The 24394-nt window shown below is 48.6% G+C and overlaps 2 protein-coding genes across 4 annotated transcripts in view; both read left to right on the top strand.

The window, feature by feature from the left end:
- Window positions 1-24394, top strand: part of Ash1 (histone-lysine N-methyltransferase ash1) — a 70631-nt gene that overhangs the window by 6487 nt on the left and 39750 nt on the right. For all 3 annotated transcript variants that reach the window (XM_077698548.1, XM_077698545.1, XM_077698547.1), the window contains exons 3-5: window positions 1058-1486; window positions 11516-16787; window positions 21399-21834. In XM_077698548.1, coding sequence (XP_077554674.1) covers window positions 1058-1486; window positions 11516-16787; window positions 21399-21834 — 6137 coding nt within the window. The remainder of the gene's footprint in view (window positions 1-1057; window positions 1487-11515; window positions 16788-21398; window positions 21835-24394) is intronic.
- LOC144169415 (uncharacterized) lies at window positions 4741-7833 on the top strand. The gene has a single exon (XM_077698544.1). The coding sequence runs from the start codon at window positions 5172-5174 to the stop codon at window positions 7476-7478; it is 2307 nt and encodes a 768-aa protein (XP_077554670.1). The 5' UTR covers window positions 4741-5171; the 3' UTR covers window positions 7479-7833.

Raw genomic sequence — 24394 nt, 5'->3', positions numbered from 1 at the left:
ATCCGAATTTTTATTTGCTTGCACCAGTGGTTTTTGTGACGACCTTGTTGTAGGGAGAAAAATTCAAGCAAAAAGATAATTCTCTTCTGAAGCTGGGTGAGGGGGTGTTGTGCTGCGAAGCGCAGCATCAGGTGGGGGCATGTTCATGTGTCCTGTCAGCCGATCGACGTTGAGAGCTTAGGCTATGCGGTTTTAGAGCGAAGCAGGTAGGGCTGTTAGTGTCACTTTCCGCCAACCTTTTGTGTCCTCGTTGTAGACGAAAAATAAAATCTGAGCAAAAAGATCATTTCCTCCTGGAACCAGGCCGAAAGCACCAAGATAATGCTTCCTTTCATTAAAGGATGATCCGAATATGGCTTTCTTGTCACTGATTACTGTAAGTGTTTAACCACATGCCTGATATGAGACGATTAATGGCATAAGTGGGAGTGCAGTGACATCACATGTCATGCATTTTCGACGGAAAAACGCCAATGCAAGAATGCGACGGCAGGTCTACTTTATGAGATCGAAACTGTGTCATTAACTACTGAGATCAGAAACAATGTTTCATGCAGTACTTTAGCAGCTTGCTTGGTGTGCCCTTTGCATTATTGAATTTAATTGCACGCCACATTTTAAGCCAATGACTACAGTTCAAATTTAGCATTTGCTTGTCGTGAGCGCTACCCAGTCCAGATTAAGGCAATGTCGCCCCACAGCTTCAGTGTTTCATTGCTTTATCGTAGATCAATGTCAGTCCTTTCATTTTTGTCTCCATCAGCATTGAGGTCGCTTCAGAATACAGTGAGCAACAATGCATTGCGACGTTTGAAAATTCCATGGTACACTTTCATGTGTGCTTACTTTCTAATGTGAATCAGTCAGTCGCTGGATAGAAGCACTGCTGCGGGCAGTACAAGGGCCTTTTTATTCGTAAGCTTTTTAAAGATTACAGGACTCTTGCTATGGGTGTAGAAAGCCCCTTGCGAGACCTCGCTTTTTTTGTGTGTTGTTTCTTCACGAGAACCTGCGAGCCTCGCGTCTCATTTGTGCGCTCTTCCCACTTTCTGTGCAGCACCACCCGAGGGCGCGAAGCAACAGCAGCGGCAGCAGCGATGCCAGCAGCAACGGATCATCCTGCTCTTCCTCGTCCTCATCGTCGTCCTCGTGCTCGTCCTCCTCCTCCAGCTCGTGCTCATCGGCCAGCTGCTCGGACGAGGAGAGCTCGCTCCCGACCAACTGCGAGTTTGCCATCGTGCGCCAGCCGGAGCAGACGTCTGACCCCCTCAAGCTGCGTATTGCCGCCCGGCGCGTCTCCAAGACGGAGGACCCGGCGGCGGCAGGGGGGGCTCCCGCTGGCGGCGCCGCAACTGGCAGCTCGGCCGCGGTGCGGCTTCGGATCAAGCAGCGGAAAAGCCGGAGACGGAGACGCTCTCGGAGTCCCACCGAGGCGGGGGGGCTGCGCCAGCCGCGCTGTTCTTGCATGGAGAGGAGGAAAGGAAAGGTGAGCACCTCTGGGAGACGGGAGGGAAGCGGGGAGGAATGCTAGTGTTGGACCTCTGGGTCCTGCAGCTGCGGCGCGATGCTCAGAAAGCGGAGCGACACGTCGTGATACGAATGAGGCTTTTATGGAATCAGAAGAAGAAGCGGGCGCGAGCCGGCGCACCCATATGAGCATGCGGCAGCTCGTGAAACGTAATGAAATGATGATGGTTAGCGTTGTCTGCTGCAAGGGGTGACGAAGAGGAAGTCACAACAGTCTCCCCCGCTGTCAGATGGCGCTAAGGGGCTTCGAAAGGGTTAAGTAGGGGTACGGGACGCTTGGCTGTAGTGCCCCAGGAAAAACGTACACTGCTGGGCCCGACGATGCCATCATGTCCACCAATAAGATTTGTCCCAAACTACAGAGTTGTATTGGACGTCGCCTTTCACAGTGTAGCCCAAGTTTTTCTTCAAGGACGTTTCTTTTGCTTGGTTGGGCGTGATATCCTTGGTATCATCACTCCTGTGATGCCGAGATCGTTTTCGCAGCCACCAGTGCTTATACCATCGGGCGTGTTGCTGCGCCTTCAAGTCACGCCATGGTTCGTTTGCAAGCCAGGTTCCCGTTGTGAGGGTTTGAACGACCGAGGGTTTTGTGCTTCTTGTCTGGACCATGTGAACTTTCACTTGAAGCCTCCCTCTGTGCTCGGCATGACGTCTTCTGACTCGTTCTTTCTCTCTGCTTTGCGTCTCTCGGACTCGGTTCGAAATTCAGACGTTCGCTCACGAAGATTTTCTGCTGGCTGTGGCGCCAACTCGCTGGAGTGCAGGATTATCTTGGACTTGATCGAAAAGGTGTCCGACTGCTTGTTGCTGTGAAATTGTAAAACTTTTGAGGCTCCAGAAAGCGAGGAAAAAGACTTTTCCGGTGAAGGCGTTCCTTGTTCTGAAACGGAGGATACAACAGGGTCGTTGCTTGCCAATTTTCTCGTGTTCGTTGACGCTTCTCGGAAGATCTTATTCTGTTGCATCGTTTCTTCAGTAGGGAACTCTGCTCCAATGAAAGGACCGTCTAGGGAGCCTTTGGGCGGTCGGGCTGTTAGTGGGTAGCTGTTTTCCACTGATTTAAAGTGATGCTTCAACGCAGCCGTTGGGAGTACAGTACTCGAATTTGTTCTAAAGGGCACCTTTGTGTACAACTGTGTCCAGAATCGCTCCCACGATCTGCGGTTCCCATCAAATTTGAGGAGCTTTAGCTGGGGAAGCTTGCATTTGCCAGTCGGTGATGGGTGGACGGATGTCGGGCGTGGCGTAGAGGACCGGGATTCTTGCAGCAGTTGAAGGTTCGCGGTAGCGCTGACAACCTTGTCGCGGTATTGTCCCGCGTCTGTCGTCTCGCTGTATACTAGGTCATCCGGTGTCTCTTCAAAGACCGCCTCGTCCAACTTCTCTATCTGGCCATAAAATGCATTGATTCGTTCGAGCAGTACACTCACCGCTCCAGCCATCGCCTCTCTGTTCCCACTTATGTGGCCTTCCGCTTCCGTTAGAAGGCCATCCAGTTGCGCCCGTAGGCTGCGTCGTCGTCGAAGCTGTCGTTCCATTCGGTCGCACGCAGCTCAGAACTCGCCAAGATCGCAGGAGCGGGGTCTTTTGCTCAACTTTCGCAGCTCCGTGCGTCGATGGGCTTGGCGTCGTCTAGAAGTCCCGGGTTTCGGCACCATGTGTTGGACCTCTGGGTCCTGCAGCTGCGGCGTGATGCTCAGAAAGCGGAGCGACACGTCGTGATACGAATGAGGCTTTTATGGAATCAGAAGAAGAAACGGGCGTGAGCCGGCGCACCCATATGAGCATGCGGCAGCTCGTGAAGCGTAATAAAATGATGATGGTTAGCGTCGTCTGCTGCAAGGGGTGACGAAGAGGAAGTCACAACAGCTATGTTTATTTCTAAGGTTTATTTCTGATCTAAGCAGAATAGGCTCATTGTTGGTCGTCAAACAAAAATTGAGAGAGCTATGAAAGGTATTGCCGCAAACCATGCATTGAAGTTGTTTATTTATATTCTGTCTTTACCACCCGGTGGTGCCGGGCTGTGTTATCTGTGTTCCAAGTGAAGCCTGTGTTGCATTCTTTCATTCTTATGCTGCACGGGTTATCTCTTTTGGTTGGGAATGTTTCGCCCTAACTTCACTAGGTGTAAATCGACGGTTCCAGAAACACTCGCGCCGAGAGATAAAAGCCTGCAGAGCAGACGCCGTGGTATTCGATTCGCCAGCACCAGTCTGTGCATGTCACTTTGTTGACGGTTGTTTCGCCGCCTGTTATTCTTTGAGTTGTTACGGGAGCACAAGTTCGCTCCAATAAACTTTTTTTTCCTTCGAGGCAACTGCGCCATCTCTGGCTTCATGGCAGTATCGTCATTAAGTTAAAACAAAAAGATTTCAGCAGTTTGGCCAATGCTCTACCCCATTAACAGGATTCCACCAGAGTCAGTTGTTATCTGTTTTTTCTCAGTTTAAACGTTGGCACGCCATAATTCTTTCCCCATGCATTCGCTCTTGCATTCTATTTTATGAAACGTATAACTTGTTTGTCGCAGAAAATGCTTGCCTTATTGTTTCACGTTTGGTTATTTCCGTACTTAACTCTCTTCAGTGTGGAAGTGGTAACTCAGCTACTTGGGGAAGAAATGGCTGTAAAGTTGACAACCAATCTTAAAGGGACCCAGAAAAGCATTTTGCAAAAGTTACAAAGGCCTGTATTGTCGCGTTGCACCAATACAGCGATGCAATGCCGTTGGAATTATTGATCTACATTCAGTATTAGCTGCGCCAGAAGCAATTAAGTGCACCTCTCCCTCCTTGGCGATCGATTCCTCCTCCCTCTCTGCTTCTTTCAAAGTAGCTGGAAACACTGGGAATAGCCATGTGACACCGCGCCGCTCGACTTCCGTTCTGCACTAGCTACATTCCTGCGCCTAGGAACGCGTCAATCGCTGCGGACCCGCCTTTGCCTCGGGATCGCGCAGGAAGGAGGAAGAGCAGCTGGAAGCCGATGGCAGTGACGTTGCCGGCGGCTGACCTCGCCGGTGATTGGGCGAATCAGGGGGTGGCTCGCCGTTGCGTCTGCCGCGAGCGCCGTTCGGCTCGCCGCAGCGTCACGCTCATCGGCTGGGAAAGGCTATCTTCAAAAATTCTTTACAAATTATCTGTACAACGTATAAGGCTCACACTTGGCTCAAAAATCCCCCGTTATGTGTTCTACCACCTGAATCAGGGTGCGCACAGGTCCTTGAAAACCTTGAATACCCTTGAATTCCAGAAGTCTGTTTTCAAGGCCCTTGAAAACCTTGAATTTTTTACAAGTCCTTGAAAAGTCTTGAATTTCTTGAATTCTAGATTTAATTTAGTAATTGTCATCAAGAAAACGGACTTTGTTGCTGAACTTTTGTTCTTGTTTAATCATTCTGAACCGCAGTCAAGAAAACACCGGTTTTTATACCTCTGTAGCCGATTCTGTTAGGCAGCTGGCAACACTGAAGACAACGAGCCGTTTCCATCCCCATCGCTATCGCATCGCTACCTCGCCATCACTCGCTGAGTCATACGGCCGCGTCCGTGCGCTAGTATTCGTCTAATCGTGATTTCAGCGCTTTTTGAACGTGGCTTCTTCGGTTCAGTGAAAGTGATGTGTTGATATGTGAGACAATGCCCGGGAAAAGCAAGTTTCAGACTACGTGGCTCCACCATGACGACTACAAGCAGTGGATTGCACCGGACACAACAAGTCCGCATCGGGCTAAGTGCAAGCTTTGCTGCAAAACCTTTGATGTGACTGCCATGGGTGAATCGGCTTTGAAAAGCCACATGAAAAGTGCCAAGCATATTGCTGCAGTGAATATAACGCAAGGTCGCGTGTTGGACAGCCATCTCACTGCTGTCGCGAGAGAGACAGGGCAGTCCGCTACCACGGCTCCGTTGCCGTCACCAAGCCTAAACGACGCTTGCAAAACGCACGAGCTTGTTACTGACGCTGAAATTATTTGGACTCTGAAAGTCGTCACATCCCACATGTCGTACCGGATGTCATCGCAAGCAGGGGAGTTATTTCAGCGCATGTTCCCGGACAGTGAAGTGGCAAAGGCGTTTTCGTGTGGTGAAAAGAAATGCGCCTATGTGACATGTCATGGTCTGAGGCCTTTCTTTCTCTCAGCTTTGCAGCGAGAGATAGAACAGTGTGAAGTTTTTGTGGTACTTTTCGATGAGTCGGCAAATGACTGTCTCCAAAGCAAGCAAATGGATGTGCACGTGAGGTGTTGGGACTCCGCTCAGAAAGTGACGACGAGGTATTATACCTCCGTTTTTCTGGGGCATTCTACAGCTGATGACATCCAGGAGAAGTTGCTGAGTGCCCTTGAGCCATTGCCCCTTGCAAAAGTTCTTCAGATATCTATGGATGGTCCAAATGTTAATCTGAAGTTCTTTAGGCACATCCAAGTGCACTTGCAACAAAATTACCAGGTTCAATGTGTGGACTTAGGCACTTGCGGGCTTCACACAGTGCACAACGCTTACAGGGCAGGAGTTTCAGCAACTAAATGGGGACTTGATTGCCTGTTGTCTAGTCTGAATGCACTTTTTGAAGATGCCCCAGCACGGAGAGAGGACTTTTCTGCAGTCACCGGCCAGCACACTTTTCCTCTCAAGTTTGTCGCCCACCGGTGGTTAGAGAATGTCCCTGTAATTGAGCGAGCGTTGTTGGTGTGGTCTGACATCAACAAGTACATTGAGGCTGCTAGAAAAAAAGCTGTCAACCTGCCTAAATGTGCCTCGTTTAACAACTTGTTGGAGTTCAGCTGTGATGCTTTGCTCCCAGCAAAGTTGAATTTTGCATTGTGTGTGGCAAATGCACTGAAGCCTTTTTTGGTAGAGTACCAGACAGACAAAGCAATGGCCTTTTTCCTCGCAAGGGATTTAGAGACTGTTCTAAGGAAGCTGTTCACAAAGTTTCTGAAATGTTCAGTCCTGTCTGCCAAAGGAATCGTGGGCCTGCTGAAGGTCGACCTTGAGAATGCTGAGAACCATATTCCACTAGAAAAGGTGGATATAGGCTACAAGGCAGAGCAAATCATCAAGAATTCTCATGCAAGCGCAAAGGATGTGTTTCAGTTCCGGATGGAATGTAAACAGTTCTTGATCTATGCCACAAAGAAGGTTCTAGAGAGAAGCCCCCTGAAGTTTGCATTTGTTAGGGGCCTTTCTTCACTGGACCCAAGACAGATGTGTACAAAGCCAGACGAATGCCTTCCTCTTTTCAGAAAAGTGTTGGATACCCTCATCACTGTGGGTAGAATGGCTGACCACGTTCGAGACACAGTGTTGGCTGAGTACACGGAGCTCCTGCATGAGCAAAAACATAAACTTAGACAATTTGACAAGGGCACTGATAGGCTGGATGAATTCTATGCTGACCTCTTGAAGTTCAATTCAACCTACTCGGAGTTGTGGAGCATTGTGAAACTTCTGCTTGTCCTCAGTCACGGCCAAGCAACAGTTGAACGTGGATTCAGTGTGAACCGGCAGGTGTGCGTAGAGAACTTGAAGGAGCTTTCATACGTGTCGCAACGGGTTGTGTGTGATGCGGTTGAGAAGGCAGGTGGTGTCCTACAAATTCCAATCACTAAGGAACTGAGGATTGCTGTGTCGGCAGCTAGGCAGAGGTACGGAGCATACCTGGAAGCCCAGAAAAAGCAGGACCTTGATGCTTCAAAGCAGAGGAAAAAGCACTGCATAGAGGAAGAGCTTGACGCAATGAAAAGAAAGAAACAAAAGCTGGAAGCCACAATTGATGACCTCGTGGCTTCTGCAGATGCCTATGCGGAAAAAGCAGAGGCAGGAAATGATGTGACACACATTGTCAAGTCAAATAGCCTCAGGAAGACGGCAAAGGACAAGACAGCTGAGCTTCACTCGATCAAGGTCCAAATTCAGCAAAAGCGACTGGAGCTCCCCTGAAGAGGGTGGCTAGGAGGAGCTGCTTAATTTTTTTTTTTGCTTTGTGCAGTTAATGCTATTTGGGGCAATAGAACAATTTTCTATTGTGTGTGACATGAACAAATCTGCATTGTGATATATGATAAACCTATTCTTATTTTTTCTGTTCAGTGCAAGCAAATTTGCATTGTGAGATTTTTTTCTTTGTGCAATAAATATGTCGGGCCTTTTGAAAGCCTTGTCTGCAGATCTTTGATGTAAAAAAATCAAAATAACCTCGCGCAGAGGGCCTTGAAAAATCCTCCCACAGGGGCTTGAAAGTCCTTGAAAACCCTTGAATTTTTCTCTTCGAAACCTGTACGAACCCTGTGAATGCATTTGATTGCCACCTTCACAAAGCTTTTCTGGGTCCCTTTAAGCCCTGATTATGATGACTTTACAATAGGGGTGTGCGGATATTCGAAACTTCGAATATTCGATTCGAATTTTTTGGTATTCGATTCGATTCGAACAACACTTTTATGGTTCGAAATATTCAAACCACCCAAAACTAAAAAAAAAAAAAAAAAATCAGAGCGTGTCTCAGCAGCAAAGTCGCGAAGCATATACACGGCGAACGGTACGTGCTTTTGCAGACTGTATCGGTGTTATTGTTTTATGCTCGCGAAAACGCTCTGCGCACGCCCACCGCGCGCTGACACCGCCAGAAAACCACCCCCGCGCTGCGCGCGGCGCGGCCGGCGGCGTCAACATGGCGCCGGCTCCAGCCGCAAAGTGGCGCGGGCGCTCGAGTGACCGTTCCTAACAGCTCTTTAAAAGGTGGCTCAAGGGAGACACAAAGTTGCTTGTGCGGTAAAGGAGCTGATAATGCATGCGAAAACGGTACTATAAAACATCATCCGCGCCGCTAGAAAGCGTCCGTAAAATATTTGCCGGGGTGCTAAGCCTAACCATCTCCGGCGGAGCCAAGCCGGCTGTCTCCATCTCATCGCAAGTAGTCAGGCTCCTCCATTCTGCCGCGCGCGTCGTGCGCCATTTTCTGACCGAGGTAGGCGCTACCGCAGGCGCAAAATCGTCGATGCGGGCGTGAAAATACAGCGCTTGCAGAGCCGAGGCGAGCGAATCGCGTGCAAAAACGCACCATGCGGTTCACGCTTGACTGTTGCGGCGTGTAGTGAGCTTGCGCACAGCGAGTGAGGAGACGAGCGCGAAGCTTTACGTGCTCCAGAAAGGGCTGCTTTGCGAAATGGGGGTTAAAAAAAGCAGAAAAAATCACGAATTTCTTCACGCGAAAGTAAGAGAAGAAATAAACGCAAACTTTTTTCAGCGCTCAATTTTTTGGTCTGTGGTTCATACGAATTTCGGATGATACTAATATTTTTCGCGGTCCCACAAGATTAGTATCATCGAGATTTTACTGTATCAGCGCGCGGCAATGTGCACGGGCTCGGGCATGCCAGCCACTAGTGTCTCTAGTGAGCGGCTACTTTCGGTATCTGGTGGAGTCGTGACGAGCAGGAGGTTGTCACTGCTCCCCGAACATGTCGAGCAGTTAACCTTTCTCCATGTTAACATTTAAGTGAGTGCAGACCTTAACCTGTTGAGTGAAATGGTATTGTGTAATTTCTAATTTTACTTTGTATGATTTGTTGTGCAATAAAGTTGCAGTTTTTGTGTCTCTAGATGGTGAAAACTTTAATTTTACAAAAAAACAATAAGTATTCGTATTCGAAATATATTCGAAAAATATTCGATTCGATTCGAACTCCGTTTTTATTATTCGAATTCGCTTCGAAATTAAAAAATTGATATTCGCACACCCCTACTTTACAAGTGTTCGATAGGTAGTGTGAAGAAAATTAAAGAGCAGAATAGCACTACTACATGATGGAACAACTTCCTAGGACCAATTCCATAGTCCATTGTTGTGCAAAAACAATCAGACTGTGATGCAAAGTGTATGAACAGGGAAACACCAAGGAGAACTATTAACTCTTTTGTTACGGTGCCATAGGCCATCGGACACGGAGTTCCGATGAGTTCAGACCACCCCCGAGAACGCAAAACGGCGCCTTGCAGACAACTATTGTCATCTGGCGTATGTATTGGCAACTCCTTTTTCAGTTTCAGTTTCGTTTGTTTACATTTAAAAAGTGGAGGCTGCCTTGCGAGCAAAATTTGAACCCAAGGTAGCTCCGAGCTGGGCGGAAGTGGTGTCCACTTCATGCCGGGCTCCGCAAAGGCTGTCTACCGTTGCTGGGACTTTGGCAGCTGTTGCTGCTGATTTTTCTGATCCCACCAGCAGTGATGACTCCAGCAATGACGTGGCATCGTCAGATTTTAGTTTTTCGCCCCTGGGTCCTGTACAACACCAGCTAAAAAGGATGAAGAAGAGAAGTGATTGCAAGATCTGCTGCGAAAAACAAAGGCACAAAGCAGAACGAACGTCTTCTGCTCCATCTGCAATGCTTACCTTTGCTTTCTGCTGTCGCGTCACTGCTTCGCTGAGTGGCACAGCCCTCAAGGCCGCTAGAATGACGGGCCTTCGAAAATCCAGAACGTGGTGTACAGGATTGATGTATACAGGGTGTTTCACCTAACTTTAGCCAGAGTTTAAAAATATTTCGATGCACTCTAAGACGACGCAACTAAATGCGTGTCGCTAACTTTTTTATGTAGTTTATCACGCTATTTTTTGTATGTTGTCTAATGAGATCATTAGTCAATTTTAAATAGCCAACTTTCAAACCAACGAAGCTAGGCAAAAAATCCCAATTAGAAAGTTGGTATTCAAAGTCTCAGGATAAACACTTTCTGTCATTATATACATTAGGTATCAGTGGTTTTCAGCGTACTGAAGATGCCCGCGAAATACAAAAAAAAATACCCTGCGACGTGCCGGCTCGCACGTCTTGATAACAGTGCTCCCAAAAGTTGCGCGCACAAACTACCATAGGCGAGCCGCCGCTTAAAAGGCGACAGGGCAGTGACGTAGGCGTTGGCTGTGCCATTTACACCAGTGAGGTGTTTCTTTCGGGACAGATCGCCAATAGCGATAAGCAGACGCATCGGTTATCGCTTGTCCTGCCGGAATCAACAGGTTCGTCATCTGCCCTATCACTTTTTAAGCGGCGGCGTGCCTATGGTAGTTTGTGTGCACAACGTTTGGGAGCACTGTTATCAAAACGCGCGAGCCGGCACGTCACGTGGTATTTTTTTGTATTTCGCAGGCATCTTCAACACGCTGAAAAACGCTAACACCTAATGGATATAATGACAGAAAGTGTTAATTCTGAGGGTTTGAATACCGCTCTGCAACTTTCTAATTGGGATTTTTTTTGCCTAGCTTCGTTGGTTCGAAAGTTGGCTAATTAAAATTGACTAATTATCTAATTAGGCAACATGCATTTAGTTACTTCGTCTTAGAGTGCATCGAAACATTTTTAAGTTCTGGCTTAAGTTTGGTGAAACACCCTTTATATTGAGTAATAGCTAAAGAGCATAGGAACAACTTCCGTATTTCAGATTTCGTAAAATAATTTTCTGGCTTAGTACAATCGCCTATTTCTTTTGTGTTTATACTTTTTCGTGCATTTTTTTTCTGTTTATTTGACAACTAACCCCCAATAATTGTACCTCTCAAAAAACTGCTGCTGTGCATTGGAAAGGGCAAACTATAGGCTACAATTTCAATTATATCTGTGGTAAGTGTCCAGTTACTCAAGAGAAAAAAACATTTTTGTGGAAGCACCCAAAATTGGTCATTTTTCCGCTGTAATGAAAGAGTTAAGCCCCCTTGCAAAGACTTCGTCTGTGTTATGGAGCAAGCAGCTTTCAGTCTCACTAGCGTCAAAATTATGCAGAACCAAACCCTTCCTCCCCCTTTCTTTCTTTCTTTCTTTTTTTTTTAAGCCTTTTTGCTGACATTTTCCGTGATGAAACGTAGCTGGCAGCAGTGCACTTTTCACATCACATTTATGCTCAGGAGAACGCTTGTTATTTTGTGTCCGAAGCAGCTGTGGCGTTATTATACAGGAGGTGGTGTTCTCTTCTCACAGGTGGGAGACCAAGATCCTTCGACGTGCAGTTACACATCTTCTTCCCGCAAGACCTCGCGCTCGTGCAGCAGCTCTCGGTCGTCAAGCAGCAGCTCGTCGAGCTCCGGCTCAAGCTCTAGTTCCGGTTCCGGTTCGGGTTCAGGTTCAAGTTCGGGGTCCAGTTCCAGTTCGGGGAGTTCTTCAAGCTCCTCGGACTCGGACAGCTCGTGCAGCGTGTCAGATTACTCGTCCTGCCGCACGCCCCTCAAGTCTCTGGGATACCGAGCTTACCCGAGCAGCGACACCGGAATTTCATCTCCCCTTCGGTCGTGCACGAAAGCAGAGGCCGTCGCGACACCGGTCGTATCCGATGCGACGGGTGGCGGCACGGAGAAACCGGCCTCTGCAGCGAGCGGCGACTGTGCAACGGGGGTTGGCCAGCCCCCGTCCTACCTGCACGCGGACGCTCCCGCGAACGTCTCGCCCGACAGTGGGATCCAGTCCTGTGGAGAGTCTCCGCAGCGTGTGAGCTGCCACGGTGACTCGCCGCACCGCAGTAGCTGTCGGGAAGACTCACCACCGCATGTCAACTGCCAGACCGATGAAGTAGGCAAGAAGCCGTGCGCCACACCCGAGCAAGTGACTCCCGTTTCTGACTGTGGCCCAGTGTACCGGGAAACCTCCGACAAGAGATCCATTGTTTCTCATCTGGATGAGGAGAAGTTGCCCAGCAAGGATCATATTGTCGAAGACATTGACCAACGTACTTGCAACATTAGTCTAGGGACTGCCAACAGCAGTATAGTGGTGTCAAATCAGCAACATACCTGCGACGCCCTTGGCACCGTTACCAAGATTGTGCAAGCAATAGAAGGCACTTGTAATGCATTGTGTGCCCCGAACACTCCTGAAAAGACGTCACAGGTGGCTTTGCGGGACATGGTGTCGCCAGTTCCGCCGCCATCATTGCACGTGCCCAGTTGCTACGAGAGTTTGCGGGAAATGGACCTTTGTGGCACCAAGACGCAAAGGTACAGCTTTTGTCACTCGCCATCTCCAAAGCCAGCTTTGGAACGAGTGGAGTCTCCTTGTCGGACGTTGGCCCCAGAAGATGACGGGAAGACGAACGCAGTCAAGGACGTCACACCACCGCCGCCTCAGTTGACGCCTCCGCGCCTGGATTGTATGGTTGTGGAGCAACCAGTGCAGGTTTCTAGACGGGGTCGCAGCGGCACTGCCGCTGTCAACGACGTCAAGACGGAGGCTGGAGGGAAAAGCCAGTGTCCTCCCATCCTGTCTTGTTCCTCGAGCGATGGGAAGGTCAGCAGCAGGGACAGGAAGCCTGTGAAAGAGGTCAGTGCCGTGTCTCCACCACGGCTCAGAAGAAGGAGGCGCGATGGGGAGGAACAAGCTGCCACCAAGAGTGTGCCGGTGAGGACGAGGGAGCTGAGGCCGGCGAGGACGGAGAGGCCAGCAGCGGCAAGCACTCGTGTGAGACCTCTTCGGAGCGCCACGTCAAAGAGTGGGGCACGGAGCGGCGGGAAAGCAGAGCTTGGAGATAGTGAACTTGAGCAGCTGGTGCAGAGGGTGCAAGACTCGATTAGCACGCAGTTCCAGGACACAACGGGCACATCGAGCGATTTCGAAGCGACAGCAGACGCCGAGGAAGCCTCACTCGAGGGGAGGAAGTGCGCTGAACAGCCAGGTTGCCTGCCAGAGGATAAACCCGGTGAAATGATTGTTGCCCCCTCACCATCTTCGGCTGCGCCTCCACAGGCCGAGAAAGAAATATGCCACACGAGTACTTCTCGGAAAAGTGACCCCGAACTTGGCAAAACTGACGAAAAAACTGTGCCGGCCCGCAAGAGGGGGCGGCCCAAGCTGAGCTCCACGAGGAAGTCGGCTGCCTTGAATGTGGAGAGGCCGGCCTTGCGGCAGACGCGGCGGGAGAGGTACGAGGACAGGGGTGGCAGTACGGACACGTCGCCACCAAACATCAAGAGCCACGTGTCGGACCTGAAGCCCAGCCTCGGTGACTTGGTGAAAGAGGAAGACGCATCCAAGGAAGGTGCATCCGAAGTGGGGAAAGCTTGCCTCGATGATTTGGCAGTGAAAAGGAGTGCGGATTCAGTCGTACCTAGAAAGATCCGAACGTCCACAAAGAAGGAGAGCACGGACGAGTCAGTAGACATGGACGCTTTGCTACGCGAGTGCAACATCGAGGAGCAGACGCACCTACTGCACATGTACCAGCGCAAAATGAAAAAGAAGCGGTTCGTACAGCAGCCGTCGCGGCACGGCCGGCGGAGCAGTTTACGCAAATCTGCCCGCCTGGCAGCCTCCGTGAGCTGCGAGTCAATAGATAGGCTTATTGACACACTTTCCACCGTCTTCATCTCGAAGCAAGCAGCGCTGCACATGGCCAACATCGACGACATCCCTGCCATTTTCCGGCCCGTGAAATACTTGCGCCCGAAACGGACCTCTGAGCGACCATTGCGGCAAACGAGTGGGGCTGGAAAGGTGGAGGCTCGAAAGCCGGAGAAAGAAGAAGCCAGGCCAGTCGTGGGGAAAAAAGGAAAAGTGAAAAAGCAGGTCCAGCCCCCTCCTACGACGCCAGAATCCCCACCAGACATACTGACTCAGCCGTCAGGGGATCGTTGCCTCCCTCTTAAGAAACGGCACTGTCTCCTCAGTGAGGATTGTGTGCTGGAAGCTGATAAAGAGCCCAGGCTCTCGGAGGCCACAGACAGAGGCCAGAGCAAGCAAATGGCAGTTGCGGCTGTTGGTACCGGAGGTTTGTGCAGGCAGAACACTGGCAGCGGGAACGAAACGCTGCCTTCTCTGCCGCGTTGCGAAATGCCTGTCCTGACTAAAGCAGCGAAAAAGGCCTTGTATCCCATCGTTGCATTAGAGCCTCTGCCACTGGAAATCAAAGTACCTAAGAAGAGAACTATGTCTAAGCGGAGAAGACAGAGGTCACATCTGGCGGCAAGGAGAAAGCCCTGCAGCCAGAGTAACACCGTCCCTCCTGTTGAAGATACTATCGAGAGCTGCATCCAAAAGTTCAATGAGGCGCTTGACTCAGCCAAGCTGAACGAAAAGTCGCGGTCAAGATCGAAGTCGCCAACTAAGCTGTGTCAGAGCCTCGATTCAAGTCAGCTGTCGGGAGCCGAAAGCCAACCAGAGTCGCAGCCAGAGTCTCAGCCCGAGTCTCAGCCAGAGTCCCAGCCCGAAACACTGCACGAGTCCCAAGACGAGTCCCAAGACGTGTCCCAATGTGAGTCCCGAAACGAGTCCCCGCACGAGTCACTACTCAGGTCCGAAGATGACGCTCGACTTGAGGCTAAGCTTGTGTTCCAAACTGAGCTCCAACCGGAAGAGGCCCAGCCAGATGTACAAACGGAACCCCTGCCAGAATCCCAGCCTGAACCCCAGCCCGAAGGGCAACCTGAAACTCAGCCCAAGTCTTCCACCGAACCCCAGCCTGAAGCCCTTGCGGCTGCCCAGCTGGCCGACGATGACGATGACATTCCGCTGTCTGCATTGGTCGCCCAGCAAGGTGACGGTTGCGACGACGGAGAAGAAATGATGCTTGTTGAAGACGACGATGACAGTGACCCCGAGAACCCTCTGAAGAAGATATCTCTCTTGAAGCAAAAGCAGCAGAAGTTGCTGAAGGCTGTCGAGCGAGCACGTAGGTCGAAGGACAGAGTAAATAACGTCTTGCCTGCCGAGGACGAGACCTCGGGGGTCGCCAAGAAGCATCGAAAACGGAAGATGAGGAACAGGACTGGGTTCGTGAAGGTCAAGCGAAGAAGGGTCGCACCGAAAAGGAGTCTTGTTGCCACATCTCTCTCCGATGGACCAGAAAGCACTCCTGCTGCGGAAGAACCTGATGCACCAGCGATTGATACAGAAGAGCATAAGGTAGATGAGCCCCCTGTTGAAGGCGGCAGCAGTACACAAACCAGCCAAGAGTCCAGCAGTTCAGAAGGAGCAGGCAGAAAACCTAAAAGAAAGGCTGAAGGCAAGGCCCGAGGCTGCGGGAGGATGCAGGCTAACCGGAAGAAGGCATCCAATGCTGTCAGTGAGGATGAGGCGGAGACGGAAGAGGCTGAGAATGGGGCTACGGTTACGGCAGATGAGGCTGGTAGTGATGCGGGGATACACGAAAAGTGTGAAGGTGGTGATAAGCCTTCAGGAGAGGGAGATCCTGTAGCAGAAGACACGCAAGGTGCATGTTGTGAGACCAAACCACAGACAACTACTGACAGTGTGAAAACAGAGAGCAACACTGAGCTTGTAGGAGGCGGAGATACGAAAGCTGATGCTGGAGAAAGTGATGACGATAAGCCAGATGACGGCAACGCAAGCAGAGTGAACGACGAGCTGAAAGAGGAAAGGCGTAGAGCACCACCGCCGAAGTCAAAGGCTGGAAGGAAGTTGAGAGGCAAGAAAAGGGGCAAAGCTGCCAATGTCAAGAAGCCTGTAAACAAGCTGGCCCCCGAAGATGAAGTCATCTGTGAGGACACGAATCTCGAAGTAGAAGGTGGTAACGGCGATGATGGTGGAGAAGACAACAGACTGCAAACGACCAGCAAGAATTCAGCAGCTCAAATAGGCAGTGCCTTGGAAGAAAAAGAAGATGAACTGGAAGCGACCAGCAAGCCAAGAGTGATGAACAGAAATGCAAAGAAAGTTGAAAAAGAACCCTCAGCTCAAACGAGGAACATGCAAAAAGGAGACGAGCGTGAAACTAATGGCAAACCAAGAATGATGAGTAGAAAAGCAACAGCGGCGCAAGAAGCAGATGAGAACGAAACAGACGGCAAGCCAGTGGTTACCGGTGAAGGTGAAGCTGCTCCAATAAACATTGAAAAGGAGAAAAACGAAACCGAAGCAAGTGCAAAACCAAGAACGAACAGCAGAAACACCACTGCACGCGCAGGCAGTGAGCAAGAAAAATCGGATAAAGGCGAAGCAAGCAGCAAACCAAGAGCGAACAGCAGAAACGCAACGGCTAAAATTAGTAACGAGCAAGATAAAGAGGACAAGAGTGAAGCAAGCAGCAAACCAAAAGCGAGTGGGAAAAATGCAGCCGTTCAAATAAACAATGCTCAGCAAAAAACTGAAGACGTCGACAAAAAGGTCAAAAGCATAGTGCCATCTAAACAAAAGAAAGGTGGCCCAAAAAAGAAGGGTTGGAGGTCCAGCAAAGCCAAAAATAAGAAGCCAGTCAAGCCAGGACCTGTCAAGCCTGGGGCTGCAAGTGCAGACGTAAAAGAGGCTGGTGAGTTGATTTGGCTTTCCTGGGTTTTGCTTGCTTGTTCTGATGACATGCCGCGTTGTTTATAGCTCATTCTGGAGTAAAGAAGTAATGATCAACAAGTAATTTTGGGCATTCAATAAATGAAGTTGTCTTAGTTTAAAGGATCCATGAAGACAAAATACAAGTTGGATTGATTAGAAAGAGTGCTTAGTCCCGATAACAATGATACGAATATCATCGCAATCTTCTAAGAAATAACGAAGATGTGAAAGAAAACGTGTGAAGCCGTGGCGACCCCTAGCCAATTTCCCGCAACTTTTCTATGACGTCACGGAACCTTGTTTGTGCGATTGGCGGCCGCTCAACTGACCTGTCGTGACGACACATGACTGGACGTCTGTAATGGGGCCTCTAGTTCCATTTGACCGCATCACTTGAATGCTAACGTGCAGTTAACGCACTGAAAATTATGTTTTATTGTTGGCCCGTATGACGTCATTCTTCCTCATAACACGCCACTGTGGCGCAAAATTTAAAGTTTTTAAATACTTCTTGCTTTTTTTCGTTAAAAAACAACTTTTGTGGCTCTAATGCAGCTGAGTTAGGTACTGAATCCTAATTCTTTCAAATTAAACGGCGTTGTATTTTCTCTTCATGGCTCCTTTAAGGAATTTTTGCGTAATTTTGTGACATTGATGCAGAAAGCAGCTTATTGGAAGGATGGCTTTTTGTTCTTAACTCCCATTTTATTTAGTTGTAATAAAAAGAGGATAGGTTCTTACGTACAGATTTGTACTGTGGATGAAATGTGATACTATTGTAGGCAGCATACCGTTCAACCTGGATTTTAAGAAACCCGATTTTACAAGTTTTCCGAATTAATGAACAAATCTGGGTTCTCCCTGCAGTTGCCCACAGGCTTATGAGCTTCTCAGTATTGCAAAGTTCCTGGTTTAACAAAGTAATTTGCAAGTGTCGGTGATGTCGTTAAATTGAGGTTCAACCTTTGCGGTTCTTGAAGGGCTCGAATTGCATTTCAGTGACGAAAGAGGTCGTTCTTACATGAAAAGCACAGTTGGTAGATCTAGGGGAAGCGCTCCCTATCTTCGCAATGCCACGTTACTCTTGCAGCTTTGCCGTGCCATTACCGTATTCACTCGCGTAATGAACGCACTCGCATAACGAACGCACCCCCAACTTCAGTCATCAAAATTAGGTTTCTTTTTTTCCCCCGCATGATACACGCACCCCCAACTTTGCTTCTGTTTTACGTGAAAAAAGTGCGTTCATTATGCGAGTAAATACGGTAGATGTTTGAAGTGTGCTGGGGGCTTTGTAAAAAAAAAATGGTTTTGCATGGGTGCACTGCATAGTACACTGCACGGGACCATGGAGTTTGCCACCCTCGAAGTTCTAAAGGCTAATTATAACTCTGAGAGGTTGTGGAAGCAGTGCACCTTATGATCGTGACCCGCTTATTTACTAAATGGGGGTATGCTCCACCCATTCACTATGTGAGGAACACAGTGAGGGTGATCCCTTTGTGCTTCTGACGCAAGGAAGGGAGAACTGCGGTGCCACTCTTTTTAAGAGGCAGTGATGGATGGGGAAGTGGTAGAGTGCTGCATTTACCCGAGCCTAATGTGCACCCGATTTTGTGACCAAGAAAAAGGGGGAGGAGCCCCTCGCAAACCCCTTTTCTAGAGGGTGTGTGATTCCAGCAAATGAAAAAGATGTGCAGGAATATTCATATTTTACAGCTCTGTTTATTCACCAGAACTTCATTCATTGTTGCTCTCAGGCAGCTCCTTTTGGCTCACCGACCACAACATCTTGTCTAAGTGCCGCCCGTGGCCTTTGAAATTCTGCATTCTTTGAATGCCTTCGGGACCATAGTTGGCAGAATCACAATGCAAGCTTGGGCTGCCCACCCGGCCGGCCCCTTGATTGATGCATGCTCCCCTGCTTGCCACTTTCATCTGATTGTCGAATAACCTTTTGCTTAAAGGAGCCATGAAGAGAAAATACAACTTCGTTTAATTTGAAAGAACAAGGATTCAGCATCTCACTCAGCTCCATTACAGCCACAAAAGATGTTTTTTTAACGACAAAAAGCAAGAAGTATTTAAAAACTTTCAAATTTCGCGCCACAGTGACGTGTTATGAGCAAGAATGACGTCATACGGGCCAACAATAAAACATAATTTTTAGTGCGTTAACTGCACGTTAGCATTCAAGTGATGCGGTCAAGTGGAACTAGAGTCACCATTACAGACGTCCAGTCACGTGTCGTCGCGACAGGTCAGTTAGGCGGCCGCCAATCGTGCAAACAATGTTCCGTGACGTCATAGAAAAGTTGCGGGAAATTGGCTAGGGGGTCACGACTGCTTCACACGTTTTCTTCAATATCTCCGTTATTTGCTCGAAGATTGCGATGATATTGGTATCATTGTTATCGGGACTAGGCAGTCTTTCTAATAAACCCAACTTGTATTTTGTCTTCATGGCTCCTTTAAAGGGGCCATGCTGACAAAACACGTTTGGTTCATTTGAAAGATTGCCTCATTAGAATCATACTGACACTACTTTTAACGTAAACTTCACTCAAATAAGCTACATAATTAGGAAAAAAGGGAATGGCCATGCGACCCACTAGCTATTTCCCGCAACAGAACCTATGATGTCATATGCTCAGCTGTGCGATTGGCTGAGCCTGGCAGGAGCAAAGGCTAATTAGGCAGGGCTTATAAGCTTGCCGAACGGGCTATTTGTGCTTGAATTTAGGGCACATTATTTCTTTAGCAGTAAGAATTGTGGGGTGAACAATTAAAGTTACGAATGAACACGTAAGCACCGAAGCAGTTAGTGTGGCATTTTGCCTGTTGACACTGCCTAACACAGCTGTCGGACGCTTTGGACTTTTCTGACACAACACTGACCAACTGACATACGTGGCATGGTCACTTACATGACCATGTCTGTCGAGTCATAGCTTACATTTTAGGAAACGATTAGTGTGAACTCTAATAAAAGTATGGCACGTATAGAAGTTTTGCCAAAAGCAGTAGTATTGCAGCGCCATCTATGAAAGTGGGCGATAAACAAGATAACCAAACGGCCATCTGTGAGATGGTAGAAGCCCTGGTCAGTAGGCTATCTTTAGTTTTAAGGACCTGCCCTGGATATGTCGTCGTCGACCTCACGAAAACACGATTTAGCAGGAGAATTGATATTTTGGCTTAAAATGTTTAATTTCTCAATCAATAAAGCATCGTTTGCTGCCGAACAAGTGCTGAGGGCACTATAAAACGCTGAGTATTTCGAAAAAAAGAAACATATTTTGTGTGTGTGTGACACCTTTAACCCTTTCGCAGTCCGGAATTTTTACCCGCTTTCTGGCCGTTCAATAGGCAACAATTTTAGCAGTTTCTGGCACCGCGAAGAAAAACAAACTGTGCAAGAAAAACTCACAGGATATTTATTTTTTTCTGTTGCATTCTGCTTGCAACTCCTTTACTGATATTTCGAGGTTGCGGGTTCAATTCCCGGCCATGGCGGCCGCTTTTCTGATGGAGGCGAAAAGCAAAAACGCCCGTGTGTACGAGATTTCGGCGCACGATAAAGATCCCCAGGTGGTCAAAATAATCTGGAGCCCTCCACTATGGCGCTGCTCATCGCCTGCATTGCGTCGGCGCTTTAAACCCTACAATCAATCAATCAATCTTCACCGATATTCGAGCTGCGTGTGAAACTGCTCGAAGCATTCTCCTGGGTGCAAGCCAGGGTTGTTGCTGCAGGTTTTCCAGAAAAATGCAGTTTCCCTCCTTCCGCCTTTAAGTGGCCATGCTCCTCAGAGAACAGCCAGCTCATGAAAACTCTGTCGAATCTAGAAGGATCATACTGAACATTGTGCTGCACCCGAGTGGAAGAAAAGAAAGAAAAAAAAAAAAAAAAAACAAGCGAACAAAGTTCACTTATCCCTCAAGAGGCGGGGCATCATGTGTACAAAGAATGCGAGCACATCACGGTGAGAAAGACCGAGAAATTTAACCTTGAACACCCAAGTCGGGCAGGGCCCAACAACGGGCCGCACGAGGTTAAAGCTGTTCTTGTAGTGGAGGCGACATGTCTTCTCAGCTTTCATTCTCGGCCGAGGTTGCTTACGAACCGAACAGTGGTAGCACTGCACTCGATGGTGAATGGCTGCTGCGATGCAGGGAGTGAAAACCTATTGCCATGGATGCCAACAAAAAGTGAGCTGCCACCTTCGCATAGTGGTGTCGACAAAGGGCAGCTATGGGGCAATTCCGGTGTGTACCTGGCTCTAACATGCATGCAATTTTGACACCAATGTTTGCCAAAGGCTCTAACATGCATATTTTAACACCAATGTTTTGAAAAAAAAAAAAAAAAAAAAGGTTCTCCCTTGAATTGGGTAAATAAGGTAGGATGGGGGCCATTGCATCTTTTGAAGGTTGTGGTCATGATTCCGCTCCTCATCTCGGGTGTTTCTTGCAGGAAAATGTATGGTAACCTGTAAACATTGCTGTTGCTGACCGGGTGAACCAACCTTCCTTGTGCCCCCTCACTGGAACACAATGCTTACGGGCTGCTTTTGGTTTCTTTTTCCAGAGACGCCGACACCCACAGAAGACACAAAAGCGGAGGCGGAAGAGGCACCCCAAGAAGAAGAGCCGCCCGTGGACACCATTGCGGAGGCCATCGAAGCAGTGGTTGTGGCGGGGATGAGGAAGAAAGGCGGCAGGCCACTGAAGGCCAAGTCCAGGGCGATCATACTGGCCGCGGCAAAGCGCAAGGCCCAGTTGCTGAAAGGGGCCCCGAAGAAGAAGAAGTTCAAGCTGAAGAAGGCCTGCGCAACTCCCTCAGTCGCCGCTTCAGACAGTGAATCGTCATGTGCCACCTCGACGTCCGCAGTGCCGTCCACTGCACCCCCGTCGTCGTCATCCTCCGTGTCGTCGGCAGCTGGAGCTGGTGGCAAGCCACCGCCGAAAAAGAAGACCAAGATGGACGCCGGCTCGGAAAAGGCCTCCTCTTTATCCACAAGCAGGTGTGTGGCTACTCCCCACCCCGTCACACGTGTGGGCTTGTTGTATTAACTCATATAACGAGCACGCTTGCATAATAAATGCCCCCTTCTTCTACCGTGGTCATTAAAGTTTACAGCTCTTCTTGTTTCGTGTGTACTATTGAGCGTAGGGAAAGTGCAGGCGAGAGCAGTGTTATGTTGAGCTGCATTCATGTCTGCTACTTAGCATGCTTTGCAGGCAGCTTGGCTACTAGTTGTAAATTGCAAATGTTCTGGTAGGTCATTTTTTTTGGGTCAACCCGTTTGTGTCTTCATCACGCTCGAGTTGTAATGGGATAATGGGTGACTTTTAGATGTGGACGTGGTGGAGTTCAGGTATGCATTTTTGGGTATCATTATGTAGTTTTGATGATAAAAAGGCCTTGGATTCATAATGCACTGTGCCCAAGGGGCTTAGGGCATTTTTTATGCTTGAATTCTTGATCCCACAGAAGTGGTGCCCTAAGTTTGGGAGTCGACCTGTAATCGAGACCGACGTGACCAAGTGGACTGGCTTTTGTTCCTTTCTATGTCTTTTCTAACTTCTTTACCCTGCCTCCCTCCCTCTGGACTGGAAGCTGTAGGGATGTACCGAGTGCACTGAAGTGATGGGCGGTGTCACAGTTAGGCCCCCGAGAGTAAAGAGGAGAACAGTAAGAGGCACATTTAGCGACTCTGCGGTGGGTTGGCATCAATAAGTGAGTTGGTATAGTGGCAACAACATGCGTGCTTAGATACAAGGCCAAGCATCCCTTTTGGCTTAGGCGAAGGCAGCACTAAGTGCACGTTGCAAAAGAGCAAAGGTTGCACCAGGAGTTTGCCAGCCTTTGCAAATTTTGAGCTTTTGTGAGCAGAATCTGATGATGCCTGCTAGATGAGACTGGCTAAGCTGTTGAGGCTTCTTTAGCAGATGAAGCACGTAACCTGAGTGGTAGAGTTCTGACTGAGAGAAGATAGTAGTGCCAGACAAAAATATGAAGACCTTGCTTATGCCACCAAGTGGCTTGGAAAATTAATGTTGATTCCAGGAATTCAAAAAAAATTGGGGCTTTTACGTGTTGACGCTACACCTCGCCTATGAGATGTGGAGGTCTGCGGATTAATTTGAACGACCTGGCTACTTTTAACAGGCTCTAAAATCTTAAGACACGGATGTTTTTGTTCTTCACCTCCATTGCAGAACCCACGTTCTTGTTTTTTAGCCAGTCTTCCGGTTTGGGTGCATCTCGTGCATAGGCGGTGGCATGTATTCTTCACATTGCCCTTTTCAGTTGTGGAGACAGAAATTTACCAGCCACAATTAATCTGTCTTCTACAACTTTGTGACAGGCTGTAAGACTTGTATATTTCAACTTCCCAACAGTGAGGAATTTTGGCAGGGTTTGCTTTGGAGACTGTGGGGATTGAGTCTTGCAACCTACCTGGCTAATTTGTGTATTTATGCTTCATATTTATGCTAATTGTGTTTTCACTAAAAAAATTTGGAGATGGATGGGGTACTGCTGGCAGCATTTCATGCCCAGCATGTGTGACTGGCAGTGCTGCAAGAAGCTTCAGAGTAGTGGAGTGCAAAGTAACATTTGACAAGGGTTCTAAATGTGGAATGAACACACGAATGCTATCATGCAATATCGATTAGGGCAAGTAGTGACTGTAAAGACACCAGGAGGTGTTGTAGACAACTCCTAAACTGCGATTTCATCATGGCCACCTTGTGGTGCCACATCTGGTTTTACTAGGCTGTGTCTGCGCTTTCCAAGAAGGCTAAAAAAGGGGGCGACACACTTCTTCTTTACCGTGTATTATTCTTGCATCTGTTTGTTATGTTTTGGTGCAGAGGCGGAGCAGAAGGGCAGAGAAAACAATGCTGCTGGTGACAGCACACTTCCAAAGCTAAGAAACATCGAGTGCGCTCACACAGCTTGTTTGCACAGCTCCACAGGTCGGCTCTTTGGTCTGTCAGCCGTTCATCTGTTGGCTGCTTGATAGTAAGGTTGGAAACATTGGGCTTGCAGTTTACAGTCATGAAATCGTAAAGTCTCGCACATCTTGCTGTACTGCCACTTGCCACAGGCACTTAGTGGCTTGCACAGGAGATGCCTTTGTTGCATGGGCATTTTACGCTGTGTTCACTGCAAACTGGCTCACCAGTTTCAGACTTAGTGGTGAAGTACTTGCTGATCTCAAAATTGTGTTAAGTAACTAAGTATCCCAACACATTAAAGTTGCCTGAAAAGCTGTAGCATTGAAGCTAGTGCACTTCAGGCTGGGCAAATCTTTACATGCGCAGAAAACCTGTAGCGAAAGTTCTAGTTACCGTTAGTTAGATGACAGTGCTCAGTGGAAAAAACTGTGAGACACGGGAATAGAAGCTGAGATGGACAAGATGAATGCTGCCTGCTTGAGATGGTGCACACTGGCTCCTACGATTGTTTTTGTGGGGAATTGCAAGTGCACTGCTAAGAGCGCGATGCAGTCATTTCATTAGCTGGCATTGACTTTTTGGGCTTTGCAAAGCGTGTGGAATGTGGCTTTGGTCGCC

This window comes from Haemaphysalis longicornis, unplaced genomic scaffold, assembly GCF_048455015.1.
Source record: "Haemaphysalis longicornis isolate Haplotype H1 unplaced genomic scaffold, Haemaphysalis longicornis Haplotype H1 scaffold_2, whole genome shotgun sequence".
Lineage (NCBI taxonomy): Eukaryota > Metazoa > Arthropoda > Arachnida > Ixodida > Ixodidae > Haemaphysalis > Haemaphysalis longicornis.
This window is presented reverse-complemented; position numbering and strand designations above follow the sequence as displayed.